At 38.4% G+C, this 22,291-nt stretch overlaps 1 protein-coding gene across 2 annotated transcripts in view; it reads left to right on the forward strand.

The window, feature by feature from the left end:
• kcnj19a (potassium inwardly rectifying channel subfamily J member 19a) overlaps window positions 1-21,078 on the forward strand; it is a 31,761-nt gene extending 10,683 nt beyond the window's left edge. Inside the window, exons 2-3 of one of the 2 annotated variants that reach the window (XM_079817466.1) lie at window positions 9,808-10,024; window positions 18,151-21,078. In XM_079817466.1, the coding sequence (XP_079673592.1) occupies window positions 9,808-10,024; window positions 18,151-18,788 (855 nt within the window). In that variant the 3' untranslated portion in view covers window positions 18,789-21,078. Of the gene's footprint in view, window positions 1-9,807; window positions 10,025-11,616; window positions 12,087-18,150 lie in introns of those variants that run through there. The other variant, XM_079817467.1, reaches the window with a different exon arrangement.
• The last annotated feature ends 1,213 nt before the right edge of the window (window positions 21,079-22,291 follow it).

Below are 22,291 nucleotides of genomic sequence, written 5' to 3' on the forward strand. Positions count from 1 at the left end.
CATTTATTTAATAAAAAATGCAGTAAAAAAGTAATACAGTGACATATTATCCCAATGTAAAGCAGCTGTGTGAATATATAGTAAAAAAGAAAAAAATCTTTGTAATTTATTCCTGTGATCAAAGCTGAATTTATCATCATTTCTCCTGTCTTCAGTGTCACATGATCTTTCAGAAATCATTCTAATATGTTCATTTGATGCTCAAGAAACATTTATGATTATTATCAATGTTGAAAACAGTTGTGCTGCTTCATTTTTGTGGAAATCATGAAACTATTCAAACATTTGTGGTAAGATAAAAAAAGAGAGAAATGAATACTTTTATTCATCAAACATGCATTAAATTGATCAAGTGGCATTTATAATATAACAAAAGATTTATACATGCTTTATTCAATACAAATAAATGCTGTTCATTTAACTTTCTATTAATTAAAAAATCCTGAAAAATAAAATGCATCATGATTTCCACAGCTGTTTTCAACAATGATTATAATCATAAATGTTTAAAAGTAAGAGCGGTGCGACTAGGTGCTGGTTCGAATCCCGCATAAAGCGGGTCGACTAGGACCGGTGCGACCCGGTAAAAGTGCGGGGGACGAATGTACGTTTTATTAAAAGACATGTCCCCCCCATCCCCCGCGTAATCTACGCCCATGGTTCCATGGGTTGTGTATTTTAGTTATATGCCAAAAATGGGGAAAGGGAGGTGACGTGGTTGACTCTAAATTCTCAATACTACATTTCTTATATATTTGTGTTTCTCATTGAAGCTCACTTTACTCTGTTCAAAATGTATTGTGAGTGTAATATCTACACTCTAAATGTGTTTTGCTATATGGCACTAAAGGTTCATTGGCTCGTAATCATAGGGGAACCACTTTTGGTGATAGCACCATATCTTAATAGGTTCTGTATATGGTAGCGGTGCTGTAGCACCTCAGTCATCCTTAAGAACCGGGGAAGAACCGCTGAAGAACCACTGAAGCACCAAGATTTGGTGCTATACAGCACTTAAAGTGGTTCCCCTATCATTTACAAGCCAAAGAACCTCTTTTAGTTCTTATTTTTTAGAGTGTACCTTTTATGGCCAAAATAGCAAAGATGGCACTATGTATGATGGTAGAATTACCCCTGTTTAGGCATTGTTAACAAAGTAGCCTACAACAGTAAACCAAAGTAAAGCTAATTAAAAAAATTAAATACACTCTAAAAAAAAAAAGGTTCTATATTGCACCAAAAATGGTTCTTGGCTCGTAATCATAGGGGAACCTTTTTTAGTGCTATATAGCACCAATTTTGGTGCTTCAGTGGTTCTTCAGCGGTTCTTCAGAGGTTCTTCAGCGGTTCTTCAGAGGTTCTTCACCGGTTCTTTGACTAAGGTGCTATATAGCACCTCTGAAGAACTGCTGAAGAACCACTGAAGCACCAAAATTGGTGCTTTATAGCACTAAAAAAGGTTCCCCTATGATTACGAGCCTTTTTTTTTAGAGTGTATTGTAATATTGAAAGGTAGCTCCAAGACATTTACATTGGACATTGGAGATGCCTTTTTAAAAAATAGATAAATATCATTATTTATAAAAATTTGATTAATATTATACAATCAGCAATACTTATGACAAAACGATGGTTAACTTTAAGGTGACATTAAATAGTAAATTGAACATTTATTAATAATTGAACACTCAAATTACTATGTCTGAGGTGAAAACATTGTAAAAAAAAAAATCAGCATTTAACTACGAAAAAGTAGACATGCACTATCATTTAAAAGTTTGGGGTCAGTTAGTTCCCTTTCTAGGGAATTTGTGCTGCTTCCAATGACGACACTATGGGGAACACCTCTGCGTGTCTGCGTCTAAAGCATGTGTGCAACTAGTCCAATCTTGATTGGTTCTGTGTCACCTCGTGATGTGTGACGGCGTACTGGCAAAAAAAAGCAGCCTCCACATTGGGGCCTTTCTTTCCAGATCTCCACACCGAAGTGCCCAGATCCTGGAAGAAACCCTTCTCCTCTCGACTATCTAGTCTCACAGTCCATAATTATTCATCAATTGTGTGAAGGAGAATGGCTATGGGATGATCATCCCTAAAGGCCCCAACACTGCCCACAAAACCCTGCCACCCTACTACTGCTTTGGTGGGCAAGGCGTATGTGGCTGTAGGTCAGGCGGGAGCGTACTATGGCTATTTGTCAAGCTTACCAAGCCGACCTACTAGGGGACCTGGATGAAAGCAAGGATATGGCGCCTGACGGCCCGCATTATCGGATGCTCCTTGGCAGTTATGGTGGCTATGGAGAGGTACCTCTGGTTGAACTTCTCGGGCATTAAGGAGAGGGACAGAGCGTTCCTCCTTGATGCCCCGCTGTCAACACCTGGCCTCTTCAGTGATGTTGAAAACAATTGCAGCTTTTGCTTAAGAGAGTGGGAGATTTGCTATTCTCCACCGAAAGCCGGGTTATGTACAATTTGGCCCGGTCAATAGTTCTTCAGGCTTTTTATCCTCCTCATGTGTCGGCAGACCAAGAGAAGCTACACTTACTCTGCCCTGTTAGGGCCCTTGAGTAAGAATTTTCAGTGGAGCCCCCTAAGCAGGGCTGCCCAACTACCAAACAGACAATCAGCAGGTGGATTGTAGAAGCAATTTCTATGGCTTACGAGGTGTGCAGTCTGCCTTCACCTCTGCGAATAAGAGCTTATTCTTCAAGAAGTATGGCATTCTCAATGGCCTTGTTGTCGGAGGCATCCCTTCCAGAGGTATGTGATGAGGCGGGGTGGTCCTCCCCGCACACATATGGTTTTATAGCCTGGACCTGCCGGTTACACCGTGGAGTCAAGTGCTCTCATCCTGAACTGTGCCTGAACAGTTTCACACCAGGACATGGTTACAGTCATAACCTGAGATTTCCCCTTTCAAGGGAACTCAAGCAGCGTCCAATGATGACACAACACTCAAAAAAAAAAAAGGTTCTAAATGGCACCAAAAATGGTTCTTGGCTCGTAATCATAGGGGAACCTTTTTAAGTGCTATATAGCACCAATTTTGGTGCTTCAGTGGTTCTTCACCGGTTCTTTGACTAAGGTGCTATATAGCACCACTACCATATACAGAACATGTTAAGATATGGTGCTATATAGCACCAAAAGTGGTTCCTCTATGATAACGACGAAGAACCATTTTTGGTGCCATATAGAACCTTTTTTTTTTTAGAGTGTTGTGTCATCATTGGACGCTGCATGAGTTCCCTTGAAAGGGGAAATCTCAGGTTATGACTGTAACCATGTTCCCTGAGAGGGGAACGAGACTCTGCATCCCCTTGCCATATTTCCTGCATGCCTGGTAGTGGCTTGCTTCAGCCTATCAGAAGCTGACGCTGCTGTGTTGCTTCCCTTTGTAGCTTCCGGTGTACACCATCACAAGTCACAAGGTGACTAATCAAGATTGGACTAGTTACACACATGCTTCAGATCCAGTGGCGCAGAGACGTTCGGAGCAATAATGTCATTAGATGCAGAGTCTCGTTCCCCTCTCAGAGAACATGGTTTCATTCGTAACCTGAGACTTGTGAAATTGTGACATTTTCAGCATCATTACTCCAGTCTTCAGTATCACATTCTAATATTTTGATTTGCTTCTCAAGAAACATTTCTTATTATTATCAATTGAATACAGATGTGCAGCTTTTTTGTGGATTTTAAAAAAATGGAATCTCATTAATAAATTGCAGGGATTTCTGTACAAGGAATCCGTTTAATTTTCATAATCTGTCCAAATGAACAATTTGACAACAAAAAATGAATCAGACTTCCCAATACTATTTACATTACACACAATCTGTGTCACTCTGCATTGCAACTCATTGGTAAAAGTAGCCTGTTACTGGAAATGCAACATTATTTTTAAAGCAGCTGAGCCACTGACAAAGTTTGTAGCATTGCATCTTTTTTGGGGGGGCTTGTTTACTGAAAGACAGGAAATGTTGCTAAATAAAAATATGTTCGATATTTGGCAGGGATATTTGTGTGTGAGAGAGCTGGGATACACTGGATATAGGTAGTTGGTGTGATGAGACACGGTGGAGGTGCTCCTTGTGGGTTGATAAAGAGTTACGGAGACACTTAGTGCTGCTGCACCAGAACCTCTGTGTGGGTGAAGGTTGTGTGTGTGTGTGTGTGTGTGTGTGTGGGATGGTGTGATTTCAAAAGTATGTTTATCTTCTCTTTTTCTGAGGTGGAAATGTGTGCACAAGAGTATCTATGAGTAGAAATGGTTGTGTGTGTGTGTGTGTGTGTGTGTGTGTGTGTGTGTGTGTGTGTGTGTGTGTGTGTGTGTGTGTGTGTGTGTGTGTGTGTGTGTGTGTGTGTGTGTGTGTGTGTGTGTGTGTGTGTGTGTGTGTGTGTGTGTGTAAGATGAGTGTGTGTGTAAGTTTTACATCATCATCATCAAAATTGTACCTGGTCAAAAAATAAGCAAAATCCCCCTCGAACACTCAATATGCAGTTTTGCTAATTGTGTTAATTTTTCATGCTGTAATCAATACACCCAGTCAATGGATCAACCAGCCATACTGGTTACTGGATCAATCCCACATTAAAGCTTTAATCAAGTCCATTGACAATCCAATACATCGGATCCAAGGTTAGTGGTTCTGCCACAAATTCCTTATGCCATCACTGTGACAAAAACACCTGCTATGCTGCCATGAAAACCAGACATATTTTCGGAGTTGGATCTATGTGTGTCGTCTTATGGTGAAATTTCCCTCATTGTTTCTGATTATCTCTGATTATGTGTTTGCAAGAGAAAAAGTACAACACAAGGAGAGAAGGAGCAATACGAGTGAGATGGAGAGAATAATAGGGTAAGAGAGATATAGAGAAATGTCATTCTCTGTCTGTATGAGCACTATTAAATTTTTCTACTTGGGTGCACAGGATGTAGGAGTGATAGGCCCTGTCCAGCCAGCCTTCCCTGCAACGAGAGTTCAAATTCACCTAGCAACTCGATAGTTTCATCACATGATTTATAAATAAATATTCACCTTACTGGCTTCAATTTACTGATCAGTTAATATCAGCTGATCCAATTTGGATTTGAATTTGTTCAGCTGCATAAAAAATTTTGTAATTGTGTAGTGTCTAAATATAAACAACTCTTGGAATAGATTTTTTGATAAGAATAGCATTTATTGATAAGAATGGAACGTACATAGGCTTAGTCTTGGCAGAATAGATCTGATATGCTGCATGGAGAGGCTGCTCACCGCAGAGCGATGGGTGGAGCATGAAGTCCAGCTCCCCCTCTCTGGATATAATTTGGGTGTAATGGGTGGAGCTAGGTCCAACCACATCCTAATGCTGCGTTCACACCAATCGCGAATAGAGCGTCAAAATCGTGTCCACCGCGTCTAGTTGGACGCTTAAACATTTTGAATCCATTCGCTTCCACAGCGAATTGGACGCGAGTGTAAATTGAGCCTTTGAAGCAAAATAGACACGCGTTCAAGGCGCTCCAGGAGAAATATGTCATAAAACACCTCTGCCTCTTTTCATTTTCATTAAAAATATATATTAAACATTAACAGTCACACAAATGTGGTCCAGGCAACTCCTACATTATCTTCACTGCATGTATATTTAAATATCCTTAAAAAGTAAAGTTATGAAACTTCTCTTTGCCCTCAATCAAAACGATTTGGCAGACAGCAAATTATAGATTCATGACACCACAGATCGCCCGTTAGATCCACACAAGACGAACCACTACAGGACATCACAGCCAGCGGCAAACGTCAGAAGGACTAGCCGAGGAAAGGCTGCTCTCGCTGGGGTTATGAGCGGTGAGTGCCCAGTGATCGCCTGGATCTCACAACACAACAAGTGTCACAACAAGATTTTTTTTTTTTTAAGTAGGCGCTCTCTTTATAAATAAACCACAGATTTGAGCTTTAAACAACTACATTCTCACCTGAAAAAGTCTTAAAACTACATTTTGTGACACAGTAGTATTTTTAAATTATGCAGGGTTTCTCATCACCTCACTTTACCATGTGACAGCAGCAAGCAGGCTCCTGATTGGTTAACACGGCGTGAATTGGCGGCAAAGTTCAGATTTTTCAACTCGGGCGTCAGACGCGAATTCGTCTCAAACGTGTGAATGCACAAAAAGCACCACTCGCGCATAACGCGCGTCACGCAAGAATCTCAATTCACGTCCAATTCGCGTGCAATTCGCATCCATCGCGGCGCGCGAAATGCGTCTAACGCACCGCAGGACCTCCAGACGCGCGTCAACGTGCCTTTCCATTGACTTAACATTGAAATCACTCGCTCCTGACGCTCTATTCGCGTTTGGTGTGAACGCAGCATAACCCTACCCATAATTCTATCCACAGCAAGCCTGCAACATGAGTCCTGAAAACTGAAGCCAACGAGTCTCGTTCGCTCCCAGGTGACTGGATGCAGTATAGGTCATAAAGCCTGCCCTCTCCATGTATTCTAATGAGACATAGACAAATTAAACAATCAAATTACACTTCAAATAAAAATTTTCCAAAGCTGGTTTCTGTCATTTTAGGCAGTATTTATCACACTGATGTTAGTTCAAGTGTTCGTTCTTTAAATAAGTTTTGTTTTAGTTAGTTATTTGATGCTATAAAAACGGGGGTGAAGTTATGATTGACAGCTGAGATTAACAGCTTCTCTGAGAGAACTGAGGCACCAACGGACATTTTTCTGGAACTTCGGGAGGAGATTGGAGCTTTAATTTCTACAATCTTTATTTCACAAAAAGTTGTTGATTAGGCGGGAGTGTGGGCGGGACCTTGATATTGCGGCTCCCCTTCGCACTGACTACTGCGCAGACTCAAGACTCAAGACCCAAGATGTCCGTGCCATATTTGAACACTGATGGCTTCAGTTATGTCAACGGAAGAAAGTGAAGGTGTGTCGTCCATCTTTTTTTACAGGCTATGATCCACAGAGGTTGAGCTGGACTAAGTCAAGCTCAACTCATGACGTCCAGAGAGGGGGAGCTGGATGTCATTTGGCTCTGCAGTGAGCACCACTTGAGTGAAGACTACTGCCAAGACATGCACACAAATGCGGTGAATAGAATGTGAGCTGCTGCAAGGAAAGTAGGGAGAACCCACTAGAAGATCTAGGCATGTGGTGCTGGGGAAAGTGGAGAGTTAGGAAACAAACGGTCGGCTTTAAGAGAACCTAACAGCTGCTCGGAAGAGTTTCATACAAATGGCTCATGAAATTGCGGCATCATTGTATAAAATAATTAATAGGTGAACGAGAGGGTTTTTTACATACCATCAGTTAAAAAAAATTGAGAAGCATTGCATAGACTAGAATAAAACAGTAAAATAAATCATTTTAAAACATTTTAACATTTAAACATTTTAGGAAGGAAGGAAGGAAGGAAGGAAGGAAGGAAGGAAGGAAGGAAGGAAGGAAGGAAGGAAGGAAGGAAGGAAGGAAGGAAGGAAGGAAGGAAGGAAGGAAGGAAGGAAGGAAGGAAGGAAGGAAGGAAGGAAGGAAGGAAGGAAGGAAGGAAGGAAGGAAGGAAGGAAGGAAGGAAGGAAGGAAGGAAGGAAGGAAGGAAAGAAGGAAGGAAGGAAGTTACAATTCTGAAGTTATTATCCAATCATCTCTGTAGGTCTTAATTCACTCTGGCTGTATTTCGAGATTGGAAATGCCTAGACATTTTTGTGTAGTTTCCATGTGGAATATGATTCCATGTGGAGGCTTTTTAGTGCCCCTCTGAGCTCCAGTGTTTTAAGTAATGGGCTTTATAGAGGGTTGCTGGTTTGCATCCCATGAGGCTGTTCTAGGGCCCTTTAGAGACACTCTTGGCCTAAACAGCTCCAGTAAGTCCACTGTAATGAGAGTGGGTGATATGGAGACTTGGAGGTGAGGGACATCTGCCAACCAGCTGAATGTAAGAGTGATTTCTTCCACTTTGTATTTGCAGCAACAAGGGCTGTGCGATTAATCGAAAAATAACCGAAACCGACATTCAGAACCTCTAACCAACGTATTTTTCCCACGTCGGTTATTTCGGTTTTCACATGACTCCGCCCCGTCAGTCACATCAAGTGAATTTTGCAGGCACACAGAGAGATGCAGGAGCAGTATCTGTGTTTATAGATGCCCAGAATCACTATAGTAACTGCATGTTTTACACAGGTTATATACAGGTCAGTCAATCACCGTTCTTATAGCCTATACGCGCTGCCACCGACACACACACACACACACACACACACACACACACAGACGGCGCGCGCAAGCCGCGAAGCCAGATCGCTTTTACTATAGTGCTCATAAAGTTTGTCAAGTACATGCGTTTAAAGGCTTGCCAGTTTCAACATTTAAAGCGATTGTGCACTATTCAAATCTGTGACAGAGAGCCGAGCTGTGTCGCGTCTCTGACAACGCGCGCGCCCTGAAGGCAGACCTCTTTCACCTGCGTCCTCACAAAGCTTTGTCATTTGTATGTGTTTTAAGCCGTGCCAGTTTGAACATTAAAGCGAGTTTCGACCATCAGATGTGTATTATGTTGAACTAATGCCTGATATATTGTGACAAACGAACACTCAGACCGTAGCTCGCACATCACGTGAAGATCGCGCGCAGCGACGAGCGCAGAAACTCAGCGTCAACGCTGTCCTGTGACTAAAGCGAAGTCACTAAAGTAGCTTAGAAACACAACCGTTATAGCATATATTTTAATACCTTTGAAGTAAGTAGGCTACAAACCACAGCTTCATATTGAATAGAGACGGTATGAGTAATTCACACACACAATCACTCTCTCATTAATGCATTCAAATAAATGTAATGTAGGCCTCCTGTGTCAATTTATCTGTAGCTATCTGATGAACAACAAACAGAAATCTGCCCCATAGACAATAACTGCTGAAAGAGAACTGTTTCCTTCAAGTGTTTTAAAATCACAAAGGAATGCACTTTTTCATTAGAAAAAAAAAATTCCACCTTTAATAGTAGAACATATTTACAGTACAAACCTTATCAGGAACTTACTCAAAAACCTTACAAGGGCAAAAAAAAAAAAAAAAAAAATAATCGTTCATTAATCGTAATCGAGGTAAAATGTTCAATTAATCAAGGTTTTTATTTTTGGACAAATCGTTACAGCCCTAGCAGCAACATTATTCATAAGATAATTTGTACATGTGGCTCCATCCTCTGCCTTTCTACATACAAACACAAACCTCTCACTAGCCTGTGTAGAAAAACATACCCTTCACATTGAGCTCTTTTTCAGTTTAACATCACCCTGTAAATCATCAAGTCTCAGATTTCACTCGCTCTCTGAAAATGCTCTTTATCTTCTTATATCATGGCTGAAATGACAATGCTTTGTAGGCATTTTCTTATCTCACCCCAGCCTCCTCCTTTGCTCCGTCTGTGTTTTATTTCACTGTTCTGAGCACTCATGCTTGTCAAAATCCCCCATTCACTCTTTGCAGCCACAAACGCTCTCTCTCCACTTGCCTGGAGAGGAATATTTTTCTTTACACTCTAAACAGCATACATGTGTCCCTCAATTTCAATATATATTCTGTTATTTGGGGTTTGATTATTTCAATTTCCTTTTTCCATTTCCACCTCCATTTTATTTTACCATTCTTGATGATCTGTTTTTCAGATTGATTGTTGCTGCTGTCATTTGTCTCAGCCATTGGAGGGCATACAATTCAAAAATTGAAGTTTTCAATGTAAAATGGATGAAGACGATGACTATAATGATGATAATATCTCTCACCAGTCTCGTCAGACCCCGGAGGGCGAGTTCCTGCCATTGGATCAGTGTGAACTGGACGTGGGCTTTGGAACAGGTGCTGACCAACTCTTCCTGGTCTCTCCCCTCACCATTTGCCACGAGATCAATCCCAAGAGCCCTTTCTTCGACCTGTCCCAGCGCTCACTCATGAATGAGCAGTTTGAGATTGTCGTCATTTTGGAAGGCATTGTAGAGACGACGGGTGAGTCGCATTCTTCACTCCACTCTCCATTCCTTTGGGAACATAATTTGGCTTGAGAATGTGTTGCCACAAAACAAAGCTTTGCTTGCATCACCTCAGTCAAAAATATCTTAACATTACTAAAACAATATAATTTATTTAAAAAAAAAAATTATGCATAAATCTAACAAAGTTTTGATAAGAACAGAACTAAAAACATACACTACCAAATTTGGGGTCGGTAAGATTTTTTAAAGGGGTTATGAACTGTTTTTATTTTTTATTTTTTATACTGTTGTCTGAGGTCATGGTTTTTACATTTAACAACATCATAATGAATAAGTAATAGGCTATTTTCTGCCTTGGTTTTGAGGCTCTCTGAAAAAACGCTCGGTTTCTATGGGCGTGCCGCACTGGAGACTTGAAAGTAAACGCCCACGGCCAGGATTGGATAAGATTTGCACATTTAATGAGCTTCAGCTCCCCTCAGTACATGTGGGCATTGCTTTGAAAGCGTCTGGAGAAACGCTCACAGGACTTGCAAAATATCTTTATCAAACAGACACAATGATTCATCTCTCATCCACCCGATTGATTGGAATGTTATTTTTGTATTACTTGATCAGTGAATATGCGCAAGTAAGGAATGTTATTTCACTATTTAAGATAGCCCGTCGGCAGGCCGGTGATACGTTTTGGTAGTATTTTCTGGGCCTGGTGTCAATAAAAGCTTTTCTTTGACTAACAAGGAAGTTTTCAGCTCCGAAACTTACAGGATATTCTTATTTCACGATTAACTTTTATATATCAAAAGCTCAAAGGAAAGTCGATTTCTCAATTCATCACCCCTTTAAAAAATGTTTTGAAAGAAGTCTCTTGTGATCACCAAAGCTGCATTTATTTGGTCAAAAATGCAGTAAAAACAGTAATATTGTGAAATATTATTACAATTTAAAATAATAGTTTTCTATTTTAATATATTTCAATCATGACAACTCTCATAATCGTTTTTGGCGGACTAGGCAGGTGGAGCTGGGGGAGGTGGAGGGTTTCAGAGGATCTGTGATAGCATGTTGCAGGACTAGCTTACAGCAAACTCTGAACCAGACTATTTAAATGTTGAGCAGGCAATCTCATTGGCTGCAGGATCAGCAGAGGCCAATCAGCTTGTTCCATGCAGCAATGATGTGATTGCTTGCAGATTGCATATAAAGGACCAGCCTGTGCCCTGTAGTTTCACGACTGAACTAGATATTTTAACATGTAATTTATTCCATATTTATTCCTTTCAGGATTCTTTTGTGAGTAACAAGAATTACATTTATTTGAAATATAAATATTTTGTAACATTATATTTACTGTCACTGTCAGCACTTTAATACTTTCAGAACAAATTGCATTAATTTCTTCTAAAAAAATCTTAGTGACCCCAAATGTTTATGCCAATGCGAATGTAATTTTCTCAAGATGTGTTTTCTGAAAACAAGTCTTATCTTATGCAAATTTGCTTCTCAAGAAAATTGATCTTGTTTTAATGATGTTTTGATGTTTAATGAAAAAACATGACACAATTACTAATTAAGAAAAGGTTTTTTTTCTTCTTTTTTTCTCAGGGTGTTCATTTATCATCATTCATCTTCATTTATCAGACTGAAGTGAACATATCACTTTTCTCACACTTATTCCTTCTAAACTTGATTACTTCTCTCTATTTATCCTCACATCCCTCCGTCCTGGTTTTCCATCTGAATGGACACAATTTACAGTCAGATCAGTTGGGGTGTCGAGTGGGTTTAAAAACGGCTTTCTGATTGCATTCATTCAGGCCTGTGCTTTAGCCGTGCTGAGCCTTGTGCATAATACATTTTTTTTTTTTTTTTTTGTCACATGCTTGTCTGTTTGAGGTATGAGCCTCAGACCTCGCTCGAGTTCGATCTGTTCCTGGTGTCTTTTATGCAGGCAGATTGTGAGGAAGCAAAGTAACTAAGGGATTTTCTTTTGATGATGTGAGAGGAGGAGGAGGACGACAGCAGTTACATTCTTTTTTCACTACACAAATAAAGAGAAATATAATTAGAATTTCTTTTCCGGTCTCCTCATTTTTTCAATCAAATATGATTCTCATTTAATTTTTAGTGGTGTTTTTTAAACATCACTATTACTTTTGTTCATATTTAGGGTTAATGGTTTGACCATTTGCCTATAACCCTTAGTATTAAGCTTTGACACATAACTTTGACACATGTGACTCAAATCTTTGGGGTGATGCATGCTATTAAATGCGTTTCCAAACAATAGGATTTTTCTAACAATAATGTTAATTTAAAAACCATAGATTTAAATTTAAGGAGTGACTTAATATGGACCAGATTAGAGACCTGAGCAAGTAAGCAACATTGTTTTAGTATCATATGCTATTATACAATTTATTTATTGATTTTTTAAATTTAGTTTAACCCTCTGGTGCTCTTCGTTTAGGGATTGCATTGGTTGTTTTCCCGGTCAATTATCGGACACCTAAAAATTAAACTTCCTCCACCCCAGTAAAACCAATGCAGTTTATTTTTCTTCGATAATAATTTTCTTTTTAATTTTGTATTTTGAGGTGATTTGATGGTATTTTTTAATATTTATGCAATAATTATGGTCTATTTTTGCCATTGAAAATTATACCAATTTTTTTTTGTCATTTTTATTTTTTCATTATTGCAGTATTTCAGGTTAAAATAGAGACTAGGCCTTCAAAATATATATTTTTTGAAGGCAGATTAGCGCCCTCTTTTGGAATTATTTAAGAAATCATGCAACCATGGAGAGTCTCTATGGAGAGGCTTGAGAATTCCCTAGTTCTCTTTAGAACACATTTAATGATTTTTTTTTTTGGATGGATTTGAATATATATTTAAAAAATCTCAAAGACTATTTATTATAAAGTTTTAGTTTTTTGTTAGAAATATAGATTTTTTTTCTGTGAATTTGTATTTTTGCATATTTCCCATTCATTTCCTATGGTCGGTCATTTACGACCAAAGACAATGAACGGTATTTTTTTTTTATGACCAATTAGCATGCTCGATTCATGACCCCAATTTTTTTGTGTGTTTGCATACCTAATGCTATAAAAGTCACCAAGTTTTATATCATTCCGATGAAGAAGTGGTTTTTAAAATTTCAAAACAGAAAATTTTCCGGTCAGAAATGACCGAAGAGCACCAGAGGGTTAAGTTTTAGTCATTTTGTTATGTGATTTTGTCATTTTATTGTTTTTTTAATTTTTATTTCAAGTTTTAAATTAAATTAAATTTTAAGTTTTCAGTTAGTTGCCAAGGCATTTTTATTTTTCATGTACGGTTTTCATCTAATATTTAGATTTTTTTCAGCTATATATATATATATATATACACACACTATATTTTTGTGACTTCTTTCAACTTTTCAGAAGAAACCAGAAATTGTATTCAGTTATTAGTTGTTTTATTGCAAATTACCTTTGATCAAATTAATTTGAACTCTCGATATGAGACGATATGAGATGGAGACAAAGTAAGAGAGGTTATTACATTACAACATGTCAGCGATGCTCATATCACAGGTGTTACAGCAGTGATAGACACAAAACTTATCAAGCATATCAGTGCTCACCAGAGGAAGACTCCTGTTATAATTCACTTACTCTTTTAATTCAGTAATTAAGTTTTTGTCAAGCCAGTAACGGGGGAAACAGTCATGTGGGGATTTAATACAGTTTACCACCCTGCTGTTTGGGAGATGAGGCCTGTCATGCACTCATAAGTGCTTATTGATTCACCGAAGCCCTGGACACAGACAGAAATGTCAAGTTAATCATTTTACAGATGCAACAGTACAAGACAAAGCTACGGCTCTGGATTCCTTTTAGCATATATTAAGGGCTTTGCATGAACATTTGCAGCTCACAGAATTAAAATGTCTCATTGTATACCCTAATAAGAAATAACAAAGAACGAAATATAGATGTGCAATTTAGTTAAATAGACTAAATGCGAGTGTGAAATAGGCTTCCTTTAATCAATACCATAGATCTAGTGACGAAAGACAGACCCTAATTATGTATGCTGACAGAGATTACGCAATCAAGAGTCTTACTGTGAAGACTGAAATTGTCTTGCTTCAAATAAGAGCTTAATAAGCTGCTTTCAGCTTAACCACAGTGAAGCCATTGGACATTCACAAAACTTCTTCCAGCATTGATCAATCATTTAAGCCTTTAGATGAAGCCAGGCCACCCTACTGCTCCACTCAGCATGACCACTCCATCAGCAAAATATAGAATTTTCAGTGTGATTAATGTTACATAAACTGGTTTAATTACATGGGATGATGTAGTGCCAGCAGAAACGCTCACAGAAAGCGAGCTTATTCTAATTAGAAGGCTATTTTAATGATAATTATTTCATCACGAGCAGACTCACACAGAAGCTCTGCAGACTTGGATCACCTTTCACTGATGAAGTTTCCCTGCCCATGCATATTTGTTTATTACATATTTGGTTAATTCGATGCTTTCAGTGATCTGTAATACTCTCAAGCCCAATTTAATGGAAATAGTTTCAATGAAGCCACAGCAAAATTAGCCATTATGTGGCAACACACAGTATACTGGTGTTTTTACTTCAAGAATGATTCAGCATTTTTTGCACAAAACATTTGAGTGAAGATGTGCGTTCGATTTGAAGCGGTGCTGATGGGTGCATGACATCAAAGCACCGCAAGAGCGATTCAAAAGCATATGGAGCCGTCTTCTCTCTAATCGCTCTCACAGTACTTTGATGTCATACACCGGTCTGCACATACACCGCTAAGTCCAATAAGTCCAACGCACCTGATAATTCAATGTCTCACCCATAAGCACTTGTTTCGTTTATAAATATATCAGTTTTTTGAATAAATCATTTGAGTGAAAGATTCAATGACTCACACTTGTTTTGTTCATGAATGAACCAGTGTTTTGAACAAATCGGTTGAGTAAATGATTCAATGACTCACACATGATCACGTGTTTTGTTCATTAATGAATGAATATTCAATTAAATGAATGATTCAATGACTCACTCATATAATCACTTGTTTTGTTCATGAATGAACCAGTGTTTTGAACAAATCGGTTAAGTAAATGATTCAATGACTCACACATGATCACTTGTTTTGTTCATTAATGAATGAATATTCAATGAAATGAATGATTAAATTATCCATTCATAATCACTTTTTATTCATGAACAAATCTGTGTTTTGAACACATCATTTGAGTGACTGTCTGTAGGATGCATTACTTAATTGCAATACTTGATTCTGCAAGAATGGAAAGGCTTGCTATGCCAGATTGTCTGATTGAGGAACAAGGACTATCTGAGAAAATAAAAGAAATTAGCTTCTGAACTCACTCATGCAGTTATCACTCCCATCCGAGATGACGTCACTCTGAGTGAATCATTTGAGAATGGCTTTAATTTACATGCTTTTCCTTTCACCTGAATCTTCCCCCATCCTTCCTCTAGAATTCACAAAATTGATATGGTTTAATGTCAATTCTCATTATACAGTATTATATTATACATGTTTGATATAATTTGAAATGTCTCAGTGCTACTGGTACAAAGATCTCAATCGTTTTTGGCGGACTGGGCAGGTGGAGCTGGGGGAGGGGGAGGGTTTCAGAGGATCTGTGATAGCATGTTGCAGGACTAGCTTACAAGAAAACTCTGAACCAGACTATTTAAATGTTGAGCAGGCAATCTCATTGGCTGCAGGATCAGCAGAGGCCAATCAGCTTGTTAGATCAAAGAAGTAAACCAAAAAATTTGATTGATATTTTGCCTATTATGGTGGGCGTGTCTTCAGCCATTTGGTCTTTTGTCAATACAGGCCTATGGGACTGTGATTAATGTAAATTCCCATTGTTTACACACGTTTCCATTCGAAAGAGGTTTCTGTCTTGGTTTAAGTATATAAGGAGGTGTTGCAAGAGGGTCAGGGCATTATACATTTACCTGACTGTTAATAAATTGTTACATTTTGATTTATTCCGACTTACTCTGGAATTATGAACTATCTCTAGTAGATTATGAACGAGTATAATTTCAACAAAGGGTTAAACAGAATAATTAAATATGTTGTTAACTATTAAATATAAATGACCAAATAACCAATTGGCGATCTAACCTAAATTCGAGATTATGATGAAATGGAATCAGATAAAGAGGAACTGGAATTAAATCCCTTTGCCCAGCTGAAAAGACCGAATGCAGAGCGACCTTCACCCGCGATCGTTAGCTTCCATTGGAACGATTTTAGCAGGCCTTACAGCTAATTTACTTTATTCAGTGAACAAATTGGATCAATGACCCACTCATAAAGATAGCCCTTTCCAAATACCCACACTTGCGGTCTTGGCCACTTGAGAGCACGTAAGTGCGCAAGACTCCTTCCAATGATAAAAATGCCAAAGTGCAGTGCCCTTAATGTACGCTAAACCCAAACTATCTTGAATACCGCTTTATAGTGGTATTCGAGACTAAGCGTATCCCGTCAAGTTCGGGAACTCACGTGCCCTGAAATCGCGAGACGTTCCACTTTTATTTAGATATTATATATCATTTGGTAGTAAAACAAAGGGCCCTATTTTAACGATCTGAGTGGGCGCCAGGCGCATGGTCCAAAAGGGTTGTACCTAGTCTCTTAATGAGTCATGGATGTGTTTTGGGCGTAATGTGCAATAAACCAATCAGAGTTTAAATGGCAGAATTTGCGAGAGGAAAGACTGAACGCTTCTCCAGAGGGGAATCCTTTTATTTTTTTTAATTTAAAAATGTTTGTGTGCTGCTGTCCCTGTGTGTAATAAGCAGAGTGTACACGCGTTGTGCCCCCGCCTATAGGCGCATATTACTAACGCGTTGGTGTTTTTGTTGGTCATTGGCATAGTGGTTTTCAGTTGCCTCAAAATAGCAACGCGCAAACAATGCGCCTGAACACACCCCGTTTTCAGATCAGCACGCCCATGGGCGCGATAGTACTTTCTATTTAAACAACATGGCGCTGGAAAGGAACTGTGTTGGGCTGAAACTAGCAAATAAACACTTGCGTCGCGCCTGATGTCGCATTGCGGCGGGTGTATGATAGGGCCCAATGTGTTTCACATTTTATTGGTGCAAAGATGAGTAGGCTATGTATATTTTGTACAACATTTGCAACTGCTTTTTATCATTTAATTAGAAGCACCACATTGTTAAAAATTTGTCTTCTGTTCGTTAAATAGCGACTAATGAACAGACATTTAGAAGTTTATTTTAAAATGTAAAGTATTAAAAAAATTTAAAAAAACTCTTTAAACACTTGCATTTTTTGCAACACTATAAGCGTGTCCTATCGGGTAATCAAAAGTTCTATACACACTTGCAGTCTTCACGCCTACTTGAACACTTGGGCCAAATACATTAAATACGTCACGCAAGTAGACAAGTGGTCAAGTGCAAAGGCCGCAAGTGTGGGTATTTGGACAGTGCAAAAGTCATTTGTCGCCAACTATTGGCAATGCAACCAGCAGAAAAAGAGACACTGAAATATCCCCACCACTACACAGACTCACAGTCTCAGCCAATCATATTTGAGGCCTGAACTATTTCATAATATAAGCACATACCCCTTTAAACACCATTCCGTTCAGCAAAACAGCATACATTTTTCATCTCTCTTTTTATTTATTGGTTTATCCCCATGAAAACAATGCAGAAAACAACTATGCATTCTTTAGGAACACCAATTGTTTAGTAATTGCTCTATTGATTGTTATTAATTTTATTGAGGAGCAGATTGGATTTTCCTGGCCGAGAAAGAGCACGAGCGTGTAAAGCTATGGCTGGGCTGTGTTTATGACTCACTGAATGGCCCTCTGGCTGAATTATGGTTGCAGGAGTCTTAAAACTCTGCCTTGGCCTTCTCACGCACATTATGTACTGAGAGTCTTTAAATCACTTTCTAGGTGGACGGAGGAATATAGTGCAGTATAAATCATTCTCATGGCCAGACCAACCTGACAATGAAAGCCTCCTTATCGGTTATACGCTTCGACCACATTGTAATGCTTGTTTATTATACGCCGTCTCTCACAGGTATGACATGTCAGGCTCGTACCTCGTACACGGAAGATGAGGTGTTGTGGGGTCACCGCTTCCTGCCCGTCATGTCTCTGGAAGAGGGCTTCTTTCGTGTGGACTACTCCCAGTTTCACAGCAACTTTGAGGTGCCCACGCCACCTTACAGCGTGAAAGAATATGAGGAGAAATCCTCGCTCCCTTCGCCCCTGCTTACGCCGCACCACGAGAGAGTGTTTTCCATGGACTGCCTGGAAGCAGGTGAGGAAAGGGGGCATCCCGGAAGCGCTTCTTGCAAGCTGCCCAGTAAACTCCAGAAAATGAGTTCGTCTGGCAGAGAAGATCTGCAGAGGAAGGTGCTACGCTTAAGCTCGCAGCACTCCGAAAAGGCTTCGAGTACCGGGGACCTTCCTCTTAAACTACAGCGCCTCAGCTCTAGTCCTGGGCAAGTTGACGGAGAGGCACGATTCCACCTCAAAGCCCTCAAAGTGGGTTTCCAGCCCATGGCCTTGTCCACTGGAGATCTCCACCAGAGGAGTCTGCCTCCCACCCCAGTGGTCAACCCCACACACCAGCACGCTCCTCCACACACGTCTGGCGGCCGAATGGAGGACAACCTGCCCGCCAAATTAAGGAGGATGAATGCAGATCGCTGACCTGGAAGTGCTTTTGGAACTTTGTGCTGATCTGAGAGCAGTGTTTTTAGGGTTTATTTACGATGAGTACAACTACTTCCAGATTAGGGCAAAAATATTGTTTTGTTTGAAACTGAATAAGGACTCTTGTAGAGTAACGGTAATGTGAACTTTCTGACTGCACAGTGAATGAATTGTTGCAACGGCTTGCACTGGGAAAAAATTTATTAATGTATTTTTAATTAGTATTTTTCGACTTCCTTTACGGTAAATTATCTAAAAATCCCTATAAAAAGACACGTTTCAAAAGTTGAAACATACCGATCCTGGGAACAAAATTAATTTAAACAAGTTACAAAATGTTTTGATCAATTTACTTGAAAAAAAACAACCTTTTTATATACTGTATATACACTACCATTCAAAAGTTTGGGGTCATTAAGATTTTTATTAAAGATTTTTTTTTAAAAAAGAGAAACTAAGGGCCAGATTTACTAACATTTTGCGCACTGGTTTGCCGTTAAAAAACTACCATCAGGATTTAATAATGACACGCAGTGAAAAATTAGCATTGAAAAGGTGTGGACTGGGTTTATTTTTGTGGCTGACCTTATTGCATATGCATTTGTAGGAGTTTCCCTTTCAGACGCAAAATTTATGGGAGGAGAGTATTTAAATTAATCACGCAAGGTGATTTAATAAGGTTTGTGCTTGTCAATTTACTGGTGTTTGCACCATTATTTAGCACCCAAAAAAGCATGACTTCAACCAGACGCTAATTTGCGCTGCTCTTGGCAGATTGCGTTGGTCTCATAATGGAAATGATCTGGCAGCGTCTTAAGATAGCAGATCACCTGCAGAACTCTCCCATCTGTGCTTTTATGGGATTGTGCTCTTATGCCAATTTGCCCTGTTAAATCTGGCCTTTATTCACCAAAGAGACATTAAATGTTACAAAAGTTTTCCATTTCAAATAAAGGAACAATTCTTTTTAGCTTTCTGAAGAAATGTTTCTTGAGCATCAAATCATCATGTTAGAATGATTTCTGAAGGATCATCTGACTGGAGTAATGATGCTAAAAATTCAGTTTAAATTTTTTAATAAAAAAAAACATTTAAATAACAGTTCTATAATAGAACTGTAGTAGAACTATAATAGTTCTTCTGTAATAATTTTTCACAATATCACAGTTTTTATGGTATTTTTGATCAGATAAATGCTGCCTCTGTAAACATGAGAGGCTTCTTTTAAAAGACATTTAAAAATCTTACTGACTTCAAACATTGGTAACACTTTACAATGAGGTCTCATTTGTTAATGTATTAACTAACATGAACTAACATGTTACAGCATTTATTAATCTTTGTTAATGTTAATAAAAATCTAGCTGTTCATTGACTGTTCATGTTAGTTCACAGTGTATTAACTAATGTTAACAAATGCTACTTTTGATTTTAATAATGTATTAGTAAATGTTGACATTTACATTTAATAAATGCTGTTGAATTATTGTTTATTCTTAGTTCATGTTAACTAATGAAACCTTGTTGTAAAGTGTTAACCGTTGTATGGTACCTTATATTATTATTATATTATATCTTGAATGTAAGTATTTTTTGTCTTCACTGGCAGTTTTGTTTTCACTTGTTTTTGTTTATTTATGCTAAAAATAAGTGTAAAGAATTGTCAGTGCAATGAAAAGGTGATGGGTTCAATTCCCAGGGTAAGCAAGAATTTATTAAACAACAACAAAACCTTAAATCCAATGTAAGTGACTTTGGATAAAAGTGTCTGCCAGATGCATACATATAAGAGAAAATATGCATCTATATTAAAGCTACATTCTCTGAAAACAAGTCTTAGGCCTGGTTTCACAGACAGGGCTTAGATTAAACCAGCATTATGCCTTATTTAATTTAGGACATTTAAGTAGTTTTTATAAACATGCCTTATAGAGAAACACATCAATGATGTACATCTTGGGGACAAAACAATGGCAATGATATATTTAACATGCATTTTAGTCTAGGCTTAAGCCTTATCTGTGAAACCAGAGGTTAAAGTCTTAACATCTCATGCATTGCTCAAGTAAATTATGTTTAATTCAAATTTAATTTTCAAAAACTGTGATTTTGATTCTTTAGCTGTTTACTGGTGGCTAGGTCACCCAGTGTGTTTCAATCACACACTTAGAAATGTCATTACACAAAATTACAATATGTGCATGCCTAATTCTCATCTCTAGCTGTGTATCATACAACCCTCTGGTCTCCATAGTTAAAATGAATAAATTCTATTTATAAAGCTGCATCATGGTGTCTGCGTAAGTAGTTTTTCTGTCTCTAAGAGAGAGAGACATGGCTATAATACATGTCTGGTACATATATATCTGACTTTGAGTTTAATGAGTTAAATGCTCTTTTGTGATGTTTTTAAATACATAAAAGGCCATTAAATTGCCATTAAAGCGTTCACATTATGTTGAATAAATTATTTCAAAGTCCAAACAGCTTGCTCATTAATAATGTTTAAAATAACCTTGCTTTTTATAAATGTATATAATTGTTTAATGACCATTGAATTCGTCCCTGGCAGAGAGAATGTGTGTCCATTTGAACAAATCATCAAATGGACACAATGCTTTCTTGAGGAGCTATACATGACATGAAAACTGATGGAAAATAATTTTAGAAACATCAGAAAATGGAATTCATAAATTCAGTCAATGCATTAAACTCTGACACTGTCAGGATGCAATCATTAGGCTGGTGACATATTCATATTCAAACAATCATTCTGTCACCTTGTTTGATGCGTGGGGGGAAATTTTGATGTTCCAATCAATACCCGTGGAGAGAAAGAAACACATTAAATGGGCATTTTTTTTGTCAAAGCGATCCATTAGGTCCTTTTGCTGTGATTGGTTGAGAGGATAATCACAGTGGGCTTTATGGTGATTGAAAGTGTAGTGATTGGTTGACATAGTAAGTAATTAGATGAGTCATCAGGTCAGACAGGAAAAAATGACAGGTAGTTCTATCAGAGCAGATAAAGGTTGAACACACACACACACACACACACACACACACACACACACACACACACACACACACACACACACACACACACACACACACACACACACACACACACACACACACACACACACACACACACACACACACACACACACACACTGTTTTCATATTTTATGGGGACATGTAGACGTAATGATTTGTATAATGTACAAACTGTATATTCTATCCCCCTAACCCTAATCCTACCCCTAAACCAATCTATCACAGAAAACTTTTGCATTTGTAAATTTTCCAAAAAACATCCTTCTGTCTGATTTATAAGCCGTTTTCCTCATGGGACCAAAAAAATTTCCCCACGCAGACAATGATTTTGAATATTGTTGTCTTTGTGGGGACATTTTGTCCTCATAATGTAGGATTTACATGAACCACACAAACACACACTTTAAATGAAAGATTAAGGAAATAAAAATAGTGTTAAAATA

This window comes from Gobio gobio, assembly GCF_949357685.1.
Source record: "Gobio gobio genome assembly, chromosome: 1".
Taxonomy (NCBI): Eukaryota; Metazoa; Chordata; class Actinopteri; order Cypriniformes; family Gobionidae; genus Gobio; species Gobio gobio.